At 40.5% G+C, this 19657-nt stretch overlaps 1 protein-coding gene across 1 annotated transcript; it reads left to right on the top strand.

The window, feature by feature from the left end:
• Positions 1–1043: 1043 nt before the first annotated feature.
• On the top strand, positions 1044–19201 carry cenpf (centromere protein F). Its single transcript, XM_053316889.1, is given in 36 exon segments — positions 1044–1205; positions 1363–1488; positions 1811–1881; positions 2070–2206; positions 2389–2480; positions 2562–2832; positions 3039–3241; positions 3408–3533; positions 3663–3791; positions 3957–4079; positions 4700–4835; positions 4929–5058; positions 5186–5465; positions 5835–6041; positions 6640–6848; positions 7113–7242; positions 8078–8356; positions 8500–9087; positions 9277–9450; positions 9755–10659; positions 10751–10968; positions 11097–11226; positions 11323–11549; positions 11873–12132; positions 12243–12351; positions 12465–12670; positions 12830–13048; positions 13259–13402; positions 13607–13796; positions 13880–13977; positions 14094–14135; positions 14340–15410; positions 15663–15792; positions 15994–16668; positions 17184–17320; positions 18203–19201. Coding segments are annotated over 36 exon segments (8457 nt in total). The 3' UTR covers positions 18326–19201.
• The last annotated feature ends 456 nt before the right edge of the window (positions 19202–19657 follow it).

Genomic DNA, 19657 nt, shown 5'->3' with positions numbered 1-19657 from the left:
CTTAACATTTGCACATATTTATTCTAGCTTTAAGTTAAAAACACATTTTAGTAGTTCGAACATATTGATTGGTTGAATCGTGTTTAAAAAATCAAAATCTCAAGTCTAACGTTAGCTGTGTGATTTATTAAAAACGTATTCAACTCATGTTACTTTAACGTTAACAGAGTGTTAGTGTTTTAAATATTACTGGTAACCAAAAGCAATTTCACTGCTTCATTTTAAATCAACGTAACATTAGCGCTAATGTTATTAATTGTCTCAATCAATAAACGAGCGTTAAATCACATTGCAACTAATGCGGTAACGTTATCTGTAACATGCTAACCAATGGCTAACTTGAATGCCCCCACGTTGTTTAAAAAGGTACAGCTTGGCTCTAAAGAATTTATTAAGCTAAAGCTGATATAACCGTCATCCGTACATGTATAACGTTGCCTTCTCTTTACAGCTAAAATGCTATGAGTTAACTTGTTGATTAGCCCCTGTGTGTTATGATAAATAAACGTGTTGTTAGCGTCCATTAGCTTGTTATGTGTAATTGGTAAATTATAAGAGAAGAGGGGGTAAACATAAACTTTAATGTGATATAACGCTAACACTGATCTCCCTGCTCTATGTTGTGCAAAGTTGTAACATTTTGTTTTCGTCACATGGTAATCAATAATTTACAATAGTTCTTACCTAACAATTATACATAAGTTAATTATTTAGTTTAAAATACAAAATGTGCAATACATTTCATTTACAGTATATTTGAAAGGAATGTATATACTGTACATAACCACATTTATTATGTAACTTCTTTGCACTGTTTATAACCTTTTAACGGTCCACAGAAACAGTTTCACTGGTATACAGTCATTCCTTGTGTATATTTCTGAAGTTTGTTATTTTGTGTAAGTTCATTGATAGCCACTAAACCAGAGTCAGATGTCTTGTATGCATTAACATACTTGTTCAATAAAGATAGATATGTCTGCAGAATGCTATTGTTTCCCTTATTTAACCAATGTGATGTCTGTTAAGACAGGTAATCAATCATGAGCTGGGCGGTGGAGGAGTGGAAGGATGGACTTCCAGGGAAAGCCCTGCAGAAGATCCAGGAGATGGAAGCTCAGCTAGACAAACTGAAGAAGGAGAGGAGCCAAAAACAGTTTCAGGTGGACTCTTTAGAGGCCGCACTGCAGAAACAGAAACAAAAGGTCAGTCTGAAAGAGGAAAGGATGAATGGATTGAAAAATGATAAAACTGTATTAATTCATTTAGTGAAAATAAGTGAAAACTCTATCAGAAATATTACACACAAAATTAGAAAAGTAGAATTTTTTCCATTACCTGTCTGTTTCAATCTTTTTCCAGGTGGACAGTGAACGCACTGAGATGTCTGCTATGAAAAGGGAGAACCAGTCCTTAGTAGAGTCATGTGACTCTCTGGACAAAGCCCGTCAAAAGGTTGTCCATGACCTGGGAGTCAAAGAGCAGCAGGTCAGTTTAGTGAGAAATAAAGAAATATCAGCTGCATTTGTTCTTCTATTTAATATTTAATTCATCTGGTATTGGAGGAGACAGCTGTCAGTGCACTGATATTCACAGCTTTTAGTTTTGGTTTCTGCAAATTTTAGTCAATAACTAAAACACGTTTGCTCTTCAGTGGGCAAACGTGAAGTAGAACTTCATCTGTTTTTGTTAGCCGTCTGTAGTACGCAGCCAGAAAGGTAGATGATGTCCATGTTATCATGCATATCTAGAATTAAACATGGCGTTTTAACTCCCTGTGATCTTGACTGAACCCTGTTCTTGAACCTAGGTGAGCTACCTGGAGGGTCAGCTCAGCTCCTGCAAGATGACCATAGAACGACTGGAGCAGGAGCTGAAGAAGTGAGTTCTGTTGTGCGTTTGTTGATATGCACCTCCTGTGACACTCCTCCTGTGTTCTTTGTTACACAGTCAGTCAGTAATGTTTAAAATGAATGAATATGAATCATGTTTAACTTGATGGAAAGTACTGAAATCCTGTCTTTTGATGGCTAATGAACTTGTCTTTTTTTGTCTTTCCATCTGGTCAGATATAAAAATGAACTGGATCGCTCTCAGACTGCTGGCAATTCCTCCATGTCATCCTCTTCCGCAGAGCTTCAGCCCTACAGCACTCCACAGAAAAGTTTCTCCACTCCAGCTCCTGTGCAGACTTACAGACAGCAAGGTATCTCCATTTGTTTTACTGTGTCTCAAAAGTTCAAGCTGTATATTTAAGAAATTAATTATTGTAATTAGATTCAGTGCCTCCTGCCTGTTTACTCCTTTGGTCCATTTCTCCATCTTTGCCTTTTTTCCCATTTTTTTTTCAGTTTACCCTGACATGTAAATTGTACTTTTGTGCTACAGATAACAAACTAGAAGATCTTCAGGAAAAATACAGCCAGGAGGTGGAAGAAAGAAAGAGGCTGGAGACTGAACTCAAAGTCCTGCAGGTCAAAGTGAGTCTATTAGTTATACTTATTGTGTGTATGCTTCTGTCTTTTGAGTTGATTTGATGATGTTAACTTTTTCTTTTCTAGCTGTTGAATCAGTCGTCAGTCAGTGTAAGCCACAAGGACATTGCTGCCCGCCAAGCTGGATCTTCCATATTCCCATGGCAACAGAAAGATCAGGCCCATTGCCGCCAGGATGCAATGGAAACGCCTCTGAAGAGGCGGGGGGCATCTCTGTGGGACGCCCACGAGGAGACACCTATCAAATCCTGCCAGAGGATGAGCTCTTCTTCCAGAGTAGTACAGAGTCCTAGTGGGTCCTCCCATCAGATGGAGCAGCTAAAGACTCTCAACCAAGGTGGGTTGTTTATCTATATTGTAATTAAGATATTGCATAGTGTTTGGCATCTTCTGAGTGAAATATTAGCCAGCCTTTTATTTGTCAGATTTTAACCTCTTTTGCTTGCATTCCTCTTTAAATGTTATTTAAAGTGGCTCCTTTTGGGTTAGACAACTTGAACATGTCTTGCAACAGGGCTTTAATTTTTACCATTTGTATATCAGAGCTGCGTGGCCGTGTGTCAGAGCTGGAGAGGAATCTGTCCAATCAGGAGAAGGAAATCCGTGGCCAGGCTTCCAAACTGCAAGATCTACAAACCCAACTCAACCAGGCCCGCAAAGACCTGACTGAACGGGACAGAGACCTGGCCAAGACCAGCCACGAGTTGAGTCAGGCCACAGACCGACACCAGCAGCTTGAAGCCAAGGTAGACTTGATTCATACATAGAGACTTAATTATTGCTGGACAGATTTAGTTTTAGTTTTATTTCTGCTGAATTACACAGGTTGAAGGACAAGAAAAATGCATCAAACAAAAGGAAACACTTATGACTGGCAAAGGTGACTAAGATTTTGCTGCTTATTTCTCTTAGTGTTCATCAGTTGAGCAGAAGCTGAAACATGTCACAGAGGAGATGAGTTGCCAGAGACACAATGCTGAGAGCTGCAAACGAGCCCTGGAGCAGAAACTCAAGGACCAGGAGAGAGACAGTCAGAAGGTACTACACTACTGTTGAGTTGCACCATCATTAGACCTCAGACCTAATCTAAGATATATTAAACATTATATGTTTAAAAAAAACTTTTGTAGTTTAATCAAAAAGTTTTGTGCCTGTTACATTCTGTAGGAGCTGGCCCAGCTGCAGAGTGCTCACCAGGCTTTGGACCAGCAGCTGAACCAGACCAAAAATAAGCTTACACAAGAGATCGAACAGTCCAAAAAAGAGTACAACATACTTCAGGCTGACATGGAGAAGGTAACATGTCTGTTCTGCACCTTTCTGCTCCTGTTTAACCAACACTAATTATTTCTTTCTTGACACATCAACCAGTCAATATGTCACTCTGAACTCTCGGTTGGTTGCTCTACTTTTTACAGTTCTCTTTCCTCTCCTTGACTCTTCTCTCTTGCTTCCTTACAGATGAGTGTCCAGAAGAGTCAGATGGGGAAGGAGGTGGAGGACCACAAACAGAAACTGCTGAGGTCAGAACAGAGCCTCCAGGCCAGCCAGACCAAAGAGCAGGACTTCCGCAAGAAAATGGAGGTGGGTCCCACTGTCATGTTTCTGTCATGTGATGCATTCGTGTGCACAGGGTAATGTCGGAATTCAGAAACTCAAGCGAACGGTGCATGGGAGCACAGCCTTTTTTTTACAGTGTGGGCTCGGTAAAACTCACTTCAAAGGAAAAACAGAAAGTTCAATAGTTGATTTATTTTGCATAACAACAAATCAGATATTTTCAGAAGTTGCTTTTAGTGTAGGATACACTTCCTGTAATGAACAACTCACTAGCAAGTCTGCAGATAGTGTTTGTCTCTAATGTCTGAGCAACCGTTTGTTGCCATTTTACTCTTTTTCATTATATTGCAGTGTGTTACATTAGCTTTACACAAATTATAGGCATTGTTTGTGAGGCACACAATCTTAATTCCAGATTCTGAGACAAGATCATAGAGAAATTAAAAGTGTTAAATATATCATCATATTATGAGCAAATTAAAACAAACATGTTTCAGTATGTATAAATATGTCTCAACGCATAGAGCAGGTCTTCCATATTCAGTGTTTTTCCTTTATTTCTCCACCACATGTCTTTCGATCATTTATTGGTGCCACTCATTGCCCTCTCTCATTTCTGTTTTTGTTCCTTTTTTTGGCTGCAGGAGTTGCAGAAAGAGAAGAACTGCACATCTGTTCAGTTGGACCAGAGCACTAGGCGTCTGTCTCAGCTGGAGGAGGAGAAAAAGGCCTCAGACCAGAGTTTCAAACGCACCCAAGGACTACTAGATGACCTTAAAGGTAACTGACTTAAAGTTTATAGAAAATCAGCTCAGGTTACATGTTTAGTTATTTGTTTAGTTTTTTTACTTTGATTTTCTTTTTACTTGTCAGCTAAATCACAGGGGCAGGTGGAGGAGCTGAAGAGACTTCAATCCAAACTGGAGCAGCAGACTCAGGCTTCTTCCCATGAGCTGGAAAACTTGAAGAAGACACTCTCTGATGCAGAGACCAAAAATGACAGGTGAAAAATGACATTATTTTACTGCAAAGAATAAACAAAATCAGTCACAAAAGAGTAAAGAAAATAATATATCTGTGATATTTAATCTGCTGTTCAGTCAATGTCACTATATTTTATCCCACTGTAGGTTTCAGAAGGAACTGCAGCAACAGAAGCAAGAGACCGAGCAGCTGACGAACAGGTTGAGTGCCACAGAGAAGGAGAGCCAAGAGATTAAAAACAGCCTCACTGTGAGTCAGAGCGAATGTAAGGAACTGAAACAGGAACATCAAACTCTGCTAGAGTGGAAGAAGGAGAAGGACACCCTGATTAATGAAACTGAGGCGGTGCAAAAGGAGTTCACCGACAAAATTGGCACCTTGGAGAACAGTCTCAGCTCACTGAATGAAACTATAGATGAACTTAAGGTAAGTTGCAGTGGTTCTTAACAATATACCACACATTCTGTCCAGATTTAGATCAGTCTTTTAAAGATACAATGTGGAGAATTTAGTGGAATCTTGACGGAAATGAAATATTAATATAATATTAATTTATAATCACCTGAATACAAGAATTTTGTTTTTGTCAACTTAGAATTAGCCATTTATATCTACCGAGGGGTCCTCTCACACAGCCCACTATGTAACACCATAGTGTTTCTACAGTAGCCCAGAATGGACAAACAAACCACTGGCTCTAGAGAGGGCTTCACCACTAGATGCTACCAAATCCTACACGTTGAACCGTTAAGTAGTTTACCTTCACCCTAAATACTTGTGTTTTCATTTTCGTAGAAGCAGCTCAGCAGTGTCGAGGGAGACAAAGCCAGCCTGTCTGCTCACATTGACTCCTTGAAAGGAGAACTCCTCAACAAGTGCACAGAGTTGGAAGAGAAGGAGCATCTGTACAATGAGCTCCAGTCTAAATTCTCTGAGGCTGGACAGAAGCACACCAAAGACCTGGAGAATGTTGGTGTGCAGGTGACACATCTTGAAGCACAGGTGACCTTTTATGTTATTCCTTTGTTTTCATATTTTGTGTGTATAAAGGTACACGGTACAACAGGTCTGATAGTCTCCAAGAGGTCACAGGAGATTTCATAAGCAAAAATAATCGGCTTATTGATAAAGAATAGCCATCGACTAAACGTTATGTACTAATGGCTTTCTCTATCTAGTCTTGTGTCAGGCTCTATCATGCTTGAGATATGAGCCATGAAACATGTTACATGAGATTTCTTAAAATGTTGAATGTGGCAGTTGATAATAAAAAAAAAACATCCCTTATTATGCTTCCTGTGCTGTAATCATTTTTTATTAATACTAACAGGGAAAATAAAATAAAAACCGAAAACCAACATAAAACTCTGATGTCACAAAACAACAGTTACCAAATACTAATGTCCCAGAGACATAAGCATTGCGGTTCTGTAATAGTTAATAAACAGTGTTTCTGCATCGTTGGATTGTGATGTACTTTCAGATTTTATTTTTCAATGATTGGGCCTAAAATCAAGGAATCAACATCAGTTAAATACAATATTAATTTTAACAAGCACAGAATACTTTTGGCAACGTACTTATTGTTTTATCTGAACAGGTAAAAGACCTGGAGACACAGTTGGGAAAAGAAATAGCTCGAGCAGAACAGGCTGAGAGGACCATCACTCAGCTGCAGGACGAGCACCAGACAGCCTGTGACCTGGCCCACTCCAAAGACCAGCTGATTGAACTGGGTCAAGCTGAAATCAACCAGCTGAGGGAGAGCTTAGCACAGGCCACTGCACAACAGGAGGAGCAAAATATCAGGTGAGAGTTTTATTTGTTGTTTAATAGTTTTGTATCAACTTTTTCTAACACAACAGCCCTGTGATAAATCTTACCTTTACAAACTTTATAAAGTTCAGTTTTTGTTGGGACTGCATGAGAAAGGTGTTGACTCTAACCTGCTTCACTGTGCCAGTGACAACAACATCTCAGGGAGTCCTTGTATGATATTTATGTTTTTTCCTTGGAGTAACAATGAATGCAACCTGCTCTCTCTATTTTTCCATCATCTCAAATCTCTGCTAGGCTGACTGAGGAGAAGGCAGCCCTGATGAAGCAATGTGAGGAGAGTGTTGCAACGAAGGCTGAGGAGACCGAGCAGGTCAAGCTACAAATGGAGGAGGCTCAGCAAGAGCTTCTGCTCACCAAAAACCAGGTTTGTTTTACTGGACTACTGGAAAGCTGCAGTCTGTAGTTGTAGAAAAACAAGTGGACTTAGCTAGAAAATTTGAACAAGTACAGCCTCCAGGTCCAGGTCCTTCTTCCTCTCTGCTGCAGTCCTGCCTTCTAGCCCCCACAGAGGAACCTGCCGTGCACGCTGCATGCACGTGAAGGCTCCCCCACAGTAAGAGAGGAAACCTGTTTGACCAGTGAGAGCATGCGCTGCAGGGGAGGGGGGCTGCCAGCAGCGTGTGTACAGCATCATTGACACTCCTCCGGGCTCTGATTGGTTGTTTTACTCTGAGTGAATGGATTCTTTCAAATCATTTTATGACCACTGGGTGGACCCAGAGACAGTGAATTATGTCACAGCTTATTTGTATTTTATTCTACTGTCAGATCATGATGACAATTTTAGCAAATATAAAACCAAAATGATTACAGACTGCAGCTTTAAACTAAAACTTTTTGATTATTTCAGTTTAGGAAGTAAGGAGTAAAAAGAGAATCACAACAGTTCTCTAATGAATATAATCTTTAAGACATAATCCTTGTCAGGGAAGAGCTGATTCATCACCAGTGCTATTTTTAAGCTGTAGTAGTCATGTTGCAATAAATTACAATATTAATATACAAAATAATCTTAGGACTAATGTTATTCTGTCATAAATGTCATATTTACTCAACTTTTGTGTCTGGCACTCTGAGATGAAAATATTTATATTAAAGTAAAGTATTATAGTATTTTAACTCGGTACTGATGGTTTTTTAATCTCACTAAAATGAAACCTGTTGACTTTATGATGTTGAATTTTCTCTTCGTGTTTCAGATCAGTTCTATGGATCAGTTCCTGAAGGTTCAGGAGCAACTGGGAGCAGAGCTGCAGAAGCAAATTAAGACACTGTCTGAGAAAGAAGAGGAACACAAAAAGATGTACGAGGAAAAATCAGAAGAGCTCAAACAGTTAGAGGAGGAGCTGAAGGGTCTGCAGAGTCAGATGGAGGAGAAGGAGAATCAGCTTAGAGAGGATGCAGCTCAGATTTTGTCTCTGGAGAAACAAAATGCAGAGGTGGAGACTGTTGTTCAAGAGATGAAGGAAGAAGCAGAGGTAAAATATTTTATGTATAAGAATTATCTTTCATAATGTACAAATACAAATGTTATTTATATGTATCATTGTAACTGTCTGTATTATACAATTGTTTCCTCAATTTCGAATAAGCTCTCTTCATATTCCTGTTTCTTATCAAGATCCTCGCACATGGTCAGGCTGAGAAGATAAACAACCTTCTGGTGCAAATAGCTTCCTTAGAAGAAGAGATAGCTGCAAACAAAGATGCTGCAGAGAAGCTTCCATTGTTGAAGGACAAACTTGATGCAGTCAACCAGTCCTACGCTGACCTTAAAAAGTCTCTAGAAGCTCTTGAGAAGAGTCACTCCTCTGCCGTCGAAATCAAGTCCAACTTGGAGAACACCCTCACTGAGAAAATTAACTTGATCTCTACGTTAGAAAAAGAGGTCAAAGAGCTCACAGAGAAGATGAGCAAAGAGTCGGAGAATCATGCTTTGGAGACTGAAAGTTTCTTGAACAAAGAGAAGAGCCTTAAAGAGCAGCTTGAAACCGCTGAGCGAGCAGTGGCTGCTGCCAAAGCGGAATTGGCTTCTCGTCGGGACGAGATCAAGACCATGAAGACGACCCTGTCTGCAGCTTCACGTGGCCTGGAAGAGAGAGATGGCACAATAAAGAGTCTGAAGGAGAGGCTGAATAAAGCAGAGGCGGAGCAGACCAAAACATCAGATCACTTGAAAGAGAAGATGGTTGCCATGAACAAAATCAAGGTAAGATTATTTATATTTGTGTATATATATATACATACTCCTCCTCCTATATACTGTATATTAGACCTGCTCAGGGGACTACATTTACATGATTGTATAGGAAGAAAGGGTCGCAAGTGGTAGCTTTATTTTCAAATACCTTTATATTCAGTCATTTAATATTTTTTTCATGTAATTGTTCTCATGAAGGTTCAACTGGAGATGCTTCAAATGGACCTGGAGGACAATGAGACAGCCATGAACTCCTTTGACAGTCAGATAGAGGAGCTGAAGGGAACTATAGAGTCACTGGAGGCTCAGCTAGCACAGAACCAAACCCAGATGTCTGACATGAAGGTCTGTCTGGAGGACAGCAAAGCCCAGGTAAACCTAATGTCTACACAAAAACAGTCTGGTTTGTAGGTTAATTTTCATCAGTCTCAGCGACTTTATTTTCAGCATATTTCAATCAAGGCTGCAACTTGAATATGTCGTGTCCATGCATGGTCAAAAGTTCAGGCAACAAATTGGCATCATGAGTGGGGAGTTTCTCTTTACAGCTTCTTTTGCTCTGTACCTGATCCACACTCTTCATTCATTGCGCCTAACAAAAACAGAAGTTGAATATAACATCCAGAATTAGATTCACGTTTTGTATTGTCATTCATCTTTAACTCCTTTTTTTTAGGTGTCTGTCTTGGAGGGCCGCTTAGAAGAGGTCCAGTCTCAGAACTCTTTGCTGGAGACACAATATGTCACAGCTAAGGAGGAGCTGTTGGAGAGGAGCAATGACATAACTCGTCTGGAAGAGGACGCTGTCCAACTAAGCCAACTGGAGATGGAAGTTTCTACACTAGAGTCTAAACTTAGTCAGATCACAGTGGAAAAGGTCAAGTTAGAGACAAGTCTCAGGCAGATAATCGAGGACAAAAACAATAATGTCAACCAGCTACTTCAGGAGAGAAACAGCCTTGAGACTACTTTGAAACAGTTAACAGATGACAAAGAGCAAGTAGAAGGTGACATGATGCAAATAACTATAAAGAAGAAGCAGTTGGAAGCCAACCTAGACAAGCTAGGTGAGGAGAACAAACAACTGCAGAGCAATGTTGAGCAGTTAACTGAAGAAAAGCAGCAAGCAGAGGCAAACATGGAACAAATGACTGCAGAAAAACAAGAAGCTGAATCAACCCTGAGGCAGCTGGTTGAGGAGAAATCCCAACTAGATGTTACTCTGAATCTGATGAATGAGGAAAAATCCCAATTTGAGGCTAAACTAAGTGAACTATCCTCTAAGATAAACAAATTGGAAACTAATTTGAATCAAGTAGCTGAAGGAAAGCTTCAACTGGAAATAAATAACAATCATCTGACTGAAGAGAACATGAAACTGCAATGCAGTGTTGATCAAATCACTGAAGATAGGCTGCAGTTACAAGAGAGCTTGGAGAGGCATGAAGAAGAGGTGGCTTCCCTCAAAGAGGAGAAGGAGGGTATCCACCGCTCCCTCTTGTTGTCAGAGCAGGAGCACCAGAGACTGAAGGAGCAGCTTGAAATCAGGGACAAGAGAACAGAGGAAGAGAACAGAGAGAGGTAGATCTTTATTTGATGTTTTAAAAATTAGCTTATTTACTGTTAATATTAGTTTGAATGATAATTGTGTAACTTTTATGTGATGTTACAGGAGCCAACAGTTTGAGGCAGAGCAGGCTGAGCTGCAGCAGAAGCTGGCTGGTTTACAAAAAGAGCTCAGTGTGTTCAAGCAGCAGTACGATACACTGCTGGAGCAGGTGGGCCAACAACACAGCCTCATACAGCAGCTGTCTGAATCACAGGGAACCCCGAGTTCAGAAGAGAAGCTCAGCAACATGGAGTCTGAGGAGACAGAAATCTGTGGTGAGTGTCAGCTGAATCTAAGTTGTTTGATTTTATGAAACACTTCTGTGTTACATTTAATGTTTTGTGATTGTAACCTAAATATTCAATACATACATTTAGATTGAATTATCTGCTATGGTTTCCCCCAGCAGAATCAGCAGACCATGCTAACATGGAGTCCAGCATGGAGAATGAACTTGAGGACCTTCCAGTAAAGGAACAGCTTAGCTCTAAGGTGTCTGAACTGGGTGAACTTTCCATTCAGTCAGACGAGGCTTTCAGGTAATATCACTTTTTGCATTGCGCAGGTATACAATGTGTCATTGTTTGTTTGTTTTTAACATGATGAATAAAGCTAATTTCCCTAAAACCTGCTAGTGAGTCAGAGCTGGTTTCCAAGGGAAACATCATTGAACAAGCGATGATCCAGGAGCATCTGGAGGAGAAGAGGGATGCATGTGCTGCTGATGAGGAAATGAGTAGAAACGAGGAGGTGCTCCATCAACAGCAACCTTTGGACATTCTTGAAATTGAACCTGAAAACTGTGAGCCATCTCTTCCTTCTTCTTCTTCTCCGGATGAGACCAGAGAGCTCAAATCCTCTGGTGAGTAATTAGATGGTGTTTATGTCTGCAGTTCCAAGAATTGTGTATTTTCTTGGGCTTATTTACTTTATTTAATATTGATCTCCCACTTTAGAATGATGGGTTAAAATATTTAAATGTTTTACAACAGCAACAAATCTTTGTAAAACAAAAGTTACAGGCTATTGTGTTGCTAATACAAGCATCATGTAATTTGTAGACTTCCAGGCCTTCAACCAGACACTTGATGATTTGTATGCATTCAGATTAAGACCATGAAAGAAAGATTGAACTCTGATGAATGAACATTAAATAACTTGTTTAATATTCTATCTGTCCACCAGTGACAGAGTCATTCCAGTCACAAGATGACCTCGACCACTACAAGGAAACAATCACAAATCAAGAAAAAGAAATCCAGACCCTGCGTGCAGAGTTTGACTTGCTGAGCTCTGACTTTGCACTGAGAAAGGAGCTGAACTCTGACTTGGAAGTCCAAGTTGAGAACTTAGAGAAGAAAGTTCGTTCAGCAGAGGAAGAAGCACAAAGTGCAGCATATAAGCTGAAGGTTGCTTTGGACGAGAGGAAAGACCTTAATGATCAGGTAGAAGAGATAAGTTGCTGAAATCCAGATGCCACTTTAGTAATAGTGTGATAGCATTTATCATTTTATCTTTCTTAACTGTTACAAACTCTATGTTATATTATATTTAGACGGCTCGACTGTCAGAGGAGAGGGAGACATTAACCCTGCAGCTGCAAACAGCTAAATGCCAGCTGGCTGATGTTATGGAGATGCTGGAAGGACTGGAAATGGCCAAAGGTATTTTTTTTTGTGCACGTGTTCATACTTACAAGAGCATTTTTAAATTATGTATTTAGCATGATTGAGTTAAAGGTTAGTACTAACATCTTGTATTTTGCTCTGTCCTGTAGGTGGATGGGATGAGAAGTTCCTTCAGCAGGAGAGTGAGCTGAGGAGGATTCGCTCTGAGAAAGCTAACCTGGAGCAGCACTTCCTGGGTATGGAGGGTGAGCTGGAGACTCTGCAGGACGAGCGCAACACACTGAAGGATGATATGGAAACTCAGAGGAGAACGTGTTCAAACATGGAGCAGCAGATAGAAACACTCATGACTGAGGTAAGCACTCTGTCAAAAGCCTTTGAGCTAAAACAAAATATGTGGAAGTGCTTAAATTAATGTACAAATATTAGCAAAATTACAAAAAAAATACAATTACATTTGAACATTCAGTATTAACAATATTCTTAATCATTCTAAATCTCACCCTTTCTCCAGACGACCCAGCTGAGATCTGAACTCGTGTCCATATCTGAGGAGAGAGACGAGCTGAACCAGTCTTTAGGCCAGTGGAGAGAGAAAGTTCGTAGTTTGGAGAAGACTAACTGTGACACCAGAAACTTAATCTCCATCCTGGAGGATGACATCAGAGCAGGGAGGAAAGAGTATGAAGCTCTGCAAAGCAACATGGAGAAACTGAAGACACAGAGGCAACAGGTACAATCATGGACAATTCAAGAGAAAGGTGTTTTTGAGAATCTGAGTCCTGGTTACAAGCTGATTTTATACAAAAAGCTATCAGCTGCTACTAAATTAGACTCTCCTGTCTGGTTTATATCTAGACAGATTAAATCCGTACTACATTTCTTCTTTACGGTAATACTTGAAGCAATTTCTTTAAAAGTCCATTTTCTTTTCTCTCTAAAGCTGTTGGAGCAGGTTAAGACACTGGAGCAGGAAATCTCCCAACAGAGTGGAGAAACAGAGCAGCTCATCGGACAGCTGGACAAAATCAAAGAAGACAACACTGAGTCCAATCAAAACACTGAGTCCATGGTCAGCAAGATACAGGTGAGTAGGAAGTATGATTTAAAAAAAAACGCTGTTGTTGTTGCATGCTGACTTTTAAAAGTTGCTTTTTGAGATTGGGGTCTCCACAGAGAACATATATTAATACATACTAGTATACATACATACTACTACAAAGTATTTCTACCTACTATTACTAATGATCAGTTGTAACTTCCTTGTTTTCCCTCCTGTTTTTATCCCCAGGCTTTAGAGGGAGAAGTGACTCGTCTGTCACAGTCTCTAGAGTCTTCTCTACTCGAAAAAGGTGAGATCGCCTCTCGTCTGAACTCCACGCAAGATGAGATCCAGCAGATGAGGACCGGTATTGAAAAGCTCCAGGTCCGCATCGAGTCTGACGAGAGGAAGAAAAAGAAGATGGGAGAGCTGCTCAAAGGTAACTGCTTGTTTCTTTGGAAATTACATAACCTCTTCAGTGTTGTAAGAAGTTGGTCTGACTGTGACTCTTCATTTCTGTAGCTGCTCAGAGAAAGTCTGACTCACTGCAAGACCGCATTGATGCCCTGGAGCGAGAGAAGGAACAGACGGAGCAAGATCTAGAGGAGGCAGTGCTACAGGTACGTCTGACAAAAATAAACACAGCTATCTTTTACCCCTGCCTGGGTACAATTCATATATGGGAGAGTTTGGTCAAAATGTGCTCACTTTGTAAATATTATTTGCTGTTATGCAGGCTGAGACAGCCAAAGCTGAGCTGGAGGAGGAGAGAGGAAAGGTACCTTCATATTAATCCTTTTCCATGTGTCTGTGATGTTTTAACAGTGCATCATGAAAGTTGTTGTAAATCAATCAAGCAATATATTAATCAGATGTTTCCCTCTTTCTCCTTTTTCTTATCACCCTAATGTTCTCCTCCACTCCTGGCTTTTCTTCTTTCACTGTTGTCTGTGTTCAACCTTCACCGCCTACTGACCATCAGGTGGAAGAAGAGAAGAGAGAACTCAATGAGAAACTGTCTGAACTTTCTGCCACGCTGGACAACTTGAGATCTGAGAAAGAACGCATGGAGCAAGAACTAGAATCAAAAAACAGAGCGATAGAGGAACTGAAGGCAGCTAAGGAGGAGCTTGAGAGAGGGTTGGAGAAAGCAGAGACGGAGAGAAGAGAAGAAGAAGAGAGACAGAAATATAGGGTTGAAGAGCTGGAGAAAGGAATGAGAGAGGAAGCAGAGAGGCAAACAAAACAAGTAGATGACCTCCAGGCACAGCTGGAAGCTTCTCGGCAGACAGAGATCTCACTTGGACAAAAAAGCGCAGAAACTGAGGGGGAGAAAGCGAGGATGGAGTCTCTGCTGGTAGAGTTGGAAAAAGAGAAACAGTCTCTGCAGAGCTCTCTAGAGGAGTGGCAGACAGAAAGAGAGAGTCTCCATTCTCAGGGAGAGGAGTGGGAGAAAGAGAGAAACAATCTGAAGTTTAGTATTGAGGGTCTGGAAGAAGAAATCAAAGAGCTTCAGACACTCATAAAAACTAAAGAAGAAGAGAGAGACATGTTGGACAAGGAGAAAGAGAAGGAGGCAGAACAGAAACAAGCCTTAATGAAATCCATCTCATCTCTGAAGGCAGAGAAAGAACAGATAGAAGGAGAAAATGGGCGCCTGGTAGAGGAGAAAGAGAAATTGCACTCAGCCCTTTTGTCAGTAGAACAAGAGAGAGATAGCCTGCGCTGCACTCTTACATCTGTAGAAGAAGAAAAAGATAAACTTGAGCAAGAGAGAAAAGTGTTGGCAGATGAGAATGAGAAGCTTCATTCTAACGAGGAGAAAGACAACATGCAGCAAACTCTTTCTTCACTGCAGCAAGAGAAAGAAAGAATAGAGGAGGAAAGACAGAAGCTAGAGGCTGAAAAACATGAACTACAGTCTTCTCTTTCATTGATTGAAGAAGAGAAGGAGAACTTGTCTTCAGCTGTTTCTTCACTGGAACAAGAGAAGCAAAAAGCAGAGGGAGAGAAAGAGAAACTCGCACTGTCCGTCTCTCAGCTCAGTGAGCAGGTATGTGCACACAGACAAAAATAATTATTTAGTTCCAGTTATCGTGTCAAAACAGGTTCAGAAGTTACAACACTTTAAAATTATAAATGTCACTCTGTAGCTTTAAAGAATAATCATTATCATTTTACCTTTTTAATCATTATTCTTATGAAAAGCTTAAATCCGTCACTGTGTCTGCCACAATTAGTCACTTCAGTACAACACCACAAATAACTTATTTAACATTTAACATTTGTTATTTGTCCCTTCAAGGTGTCGGAGCTTTCGTCTCGTGCTGCTCGTCTGTCTAAAGAGAGAGACTCCGCCCACAGCAAGATGAGTCTTTGGATGAAGACCTGCAAACAGCTGGAGGAGGAAAAGCAAAGTGTGTTAAACAGCTCAGGTGAACAAATGATTTTTTAAATTTATCATTCAGTTTCCAGCAGATTTTGATGATTTGCTTATAAGCAGATGATTGGTTTGCTTTTGCAGAAAGAATGCACAATATTGAAATTCACACCTAGTTTTTTTACATCTACCTCGATGCTTCAGATTAAATCTCTACATCATCATCGTGTTAACACAAGCCACATTCTTGTTACAGGAGAAAGAAGGAGCCTTGAGGAGGTACACACTGAGGTGAACCAGCTGAAGACACAGGCAGAGGAGAGGAAGAAAGAATTGGAAGACCTGAAGACAGCCCTGGAGGAGAGGAGGTTGGAGGCTGAAGAAAAGAACAAGGAGGTAGAAGATCTTAAGGCTGCGCTTGATGGAAAGAAAGCAGAACTGGAGGAGATGAAGAGTGAATTGCAAGAACTAAACCAACTTGTGGAGGAGAAGAGCAGGGAGACAGATGAGAGTATGGATAAGTACTGCAACTTGATGGTTGAATTCCACAAACTGGAAGAGACCAACGATGCGCTGACAACACGGCTGGAGCAGATCACTGCTAGCAAACACACTCATGAAGCGAGTGTTCCGTCGAGCAGCTCTGACAGCCGCCGACGCTCAGCAAGGAAATCTGTCTCCAAACATCAGGAAATTAAACTAGATGACAACACTGAGAACATGGCTCCTTCAACACCTCAGAGGTCTCCACCGGGTTCTGCTTCAGGGAAAAGAGGTCACCGTGAAATCAGTAATAAAGACAGCGCGCAGGAGGCACTTCACAACCTGACAAAGAAGATCAGAGCCCACGCAGTGACCACGCCGAAACCAAAAACTCAACAGGAAGATGAGGAGTTCAGGCCGGAGGGACTTCCTGAGCTGGTGCAGAGAGGTACGTGTTGGATAACCGGGTCTAACCGGCTTTAAGTCACCATTTGACTGTCAGAATTTGAAAAATACACCTTTAGTTTGTTCTCTGTGCAGATAAACGTAACCTTTTAATGTAACAATTTTCAGATGCATGGCATCTGAAAGTTTTAGTTTTCACAAACGCGTAGTCTGCCGTTGTTGTTGCTTTGGAGTTGGTGCAAGTCTTTATGGGAAAGCAGGGAACGTAACTGGCATATGCAGTGACGTCATTACATGGCCCTGCAAGAACCTTGAGCAGTGGGAAAGCAAAGTGGTTCTCAGCTGCGACTGTGAACCAGCACCAGCACTGGAACTGCTTTTGTGTGAAAGGAGTAACATGCTCTACTCTCAGACCTTTCTGCTGGTTTAAAATACTCTTATTCATTTTAAGAAGACCTCCATGAGACACAGATGTAAAATTAGTAAACACTCTGAGTGTAACACCTGTTCATTCATCATAAGAATCAAAAAAAAATGTGATCATTCGACTCCTGTCAGGTTTCGCTGATATTCCTCTTGGGGAGGCCAGTCCGTTCATCATGAGGAGAACCACAGTGAAGCGCTGCAGTCCTCGACTGGCCGCCAAACAGACCTGCACTACATCTGATGCCTCCACATCTGGATCTGACAGCAAGGTGAGTAGCACAACTACCCCCCCCCCCACCACCACCACCACCACCACCAAAACGTACCACATACACACAGAGTACGGTACCCTACTTGTACCATCTATCCACAACAGCCACACAGTAAGACAAACGGCAAGCTAAACATGTGACTGCAAATGGTCCATAGTATTTTAAAGTCTGAGTCTGACTCCAGAAGTAGGGCAGGAACAAAGAGAAGATGGTGGGATAGTACTAAAAAAAATGTGCTGCTAGTGTCTTCTACAGTCATTGGTCCAAAAAAAAATTCAGAAGATAACAGACGACCTTCAGAGTTAGTGACAATCTGATGATGAATTGTCAAATGTGGGTAAAATGCACTTGACTGTTTCAGCATCTCCTGAGAAGTTGAACTTTTTTTGTGGTTTGCTGTTCTGACAGAAACAAATCAAACTAATCACTGCAGTGTAATTACCAGTTAGTTAATCACTGTGTCACAACATCTTCACATTGGACACATTCAAGCCATTGTCAGGCAGCTTTTACACATGGATTAACGGAGCAGAAGAGTTCACCATCCAGGTTGTGTGTATGTGTTAGGTCAGGTTTCCGGGCCCCTGATATGTCTTCAGGATATCCGGACCCCCTCCCACCTTTGAGTCAGTCGAGGTCAGGTCAGGTCCACTTCTAATCAAGTCAGGTCAAATGAAGTGAACCAGAGGTGGATTTAGAGTGATGTAGAGGTTTCAGTTCAGAGGGTCAAGAGGAAAGAATGTCTCTCAGGTACCTGCATGACTGTGAGTGTCTGAACATGAAGCATCACTGCCAAATGTACTTTATTTCTTTAAGTTACCAATACCCTGCCTCTTTGTTTATCTGGTCATCTGTATCATCTTCTTTTTTTCTCTCTAGGTTTTGGGACCTTTATCCCTCCAGAGTCCCTCCGCTGGTACAACAGCAGACAACTCCAACAGGAAGGACAAACAACTTTTAAGAGAACAAACACAGCAAGAAGACAACTGTCACGTTCAATAGATCAAAGTGCACACACAGTCCGACACCTGTGATTTATTTATAGAATTAAGCACATTTACACTCGTAGATACAAAAGTTAACATTCCACTTTTTCCACTTTTTCTAAAAAATGTTTTAGTAAAGACACATTTATGTTTATTCACATTCATCCTAAAACAGATGCACCTTTTTTTAATTTCATTTTTATAGACTGTGTGTGTCACTTAGTTTTATTTTAAAGACCTCACCAGTCTTCTCCCTGCTCTTGTTGTTCACTGAAAGTCACAATGACAAATCACCATAGCAGGAAGAGGAGGCAGGTTGCAACACAAAAGACATCACAAGGCAACTTTAAGTCTATTTTAACTTTAAGTGCTGATTTTCTTCATATCACTACATTTCATTATGCTCTGTTTTAAGTGATTGTTTTTGTGTGTCAGTTGTTTTTCTAACATTGTTTTTGTGCCTCTGAATGTTAACCAACTGTTTGTTCCTGTACAGTCCATCTTCATCTCTTCAGCCTTAATAGTCTTTGTGTCTTTGTCTCTGACTCACTCTTCGTCCTTTATGTCCTGATGCACTGTTCTTGATGCGTGAACTTTGTAAATAGTAGATGATGTAGACAGTTGTAACTGCAACGTCCCATTGATCTGTAACATATCACTTGATCGCTTACGGCAGCTAAGGTTTAGACTTTCTGTGCTCACTCTGTTTCAGATTTTCTAGATATTTTTATAGATTAACTCAGAAAGTAATATGTTTGTTTTTCTTTAAACTAATTGTTGTAGCATCTCTGCATTTTATCAGTTCTGTTTTTTATTTTCATATTTAGGTATAGATTATATGATCTGGTATCTTGTTGTATGATCAAGGTTATTGGTCGTTGTAAATAGTTAATGCCAAATAGTTAAAAATTGCTTTTTTTACTAAACAGGTTTTACTGCTTCATAGCTTGTGTGGTTTCTTTGTTTGACTGGTGTTCTGCTGGCAAGGACTCTCAAGAAAACTGATCTTAAGATACAGGAATCGTGTGACATGTTGAACCTCCAAAAATATAGAAACGTCATGTTGCTCTAACAGTGGTGTAAATAAGTGTCATATAAGTACGCAGTGGTTCAAGCTGCAACCACACGGTGGTGAGCCTGAGCCATACAGAGAAAAGATGTTAGATGTTGGGTGAGATTTTATTTTTATTGTCCAAATATCAACATACATCATATACATTTCACAAAACAAAAACACTACAGATTCACTAAACTCCCAAACAAAATTAATATAAATGTGACAAATCCAAGGCTTAAAGTTCTCAGGCATCCTGTCTTATGTCAGCCATATTCATTTAATACTTAATTC

Source organism: Scomber japonicus, chromosome 1 (assembly GCF_027409825.1).
Source record: "Scomber japonicus isolate fScoJap1 chromosome 1, fScoJap1.pri, whole genome shotgun sequence".
Classification (NCBI taxonomy): Eukaryota; Metazoa; Chordata; class Actinopteri; order Scombriformes; family Scombridae; genus Scomber; species Scomber japonicus.
The sequence above is the reverse complement of the archived record's forward strand: the minus strand, read 5'-3'. Positions and strand labels throughout refer to the sequence as shown.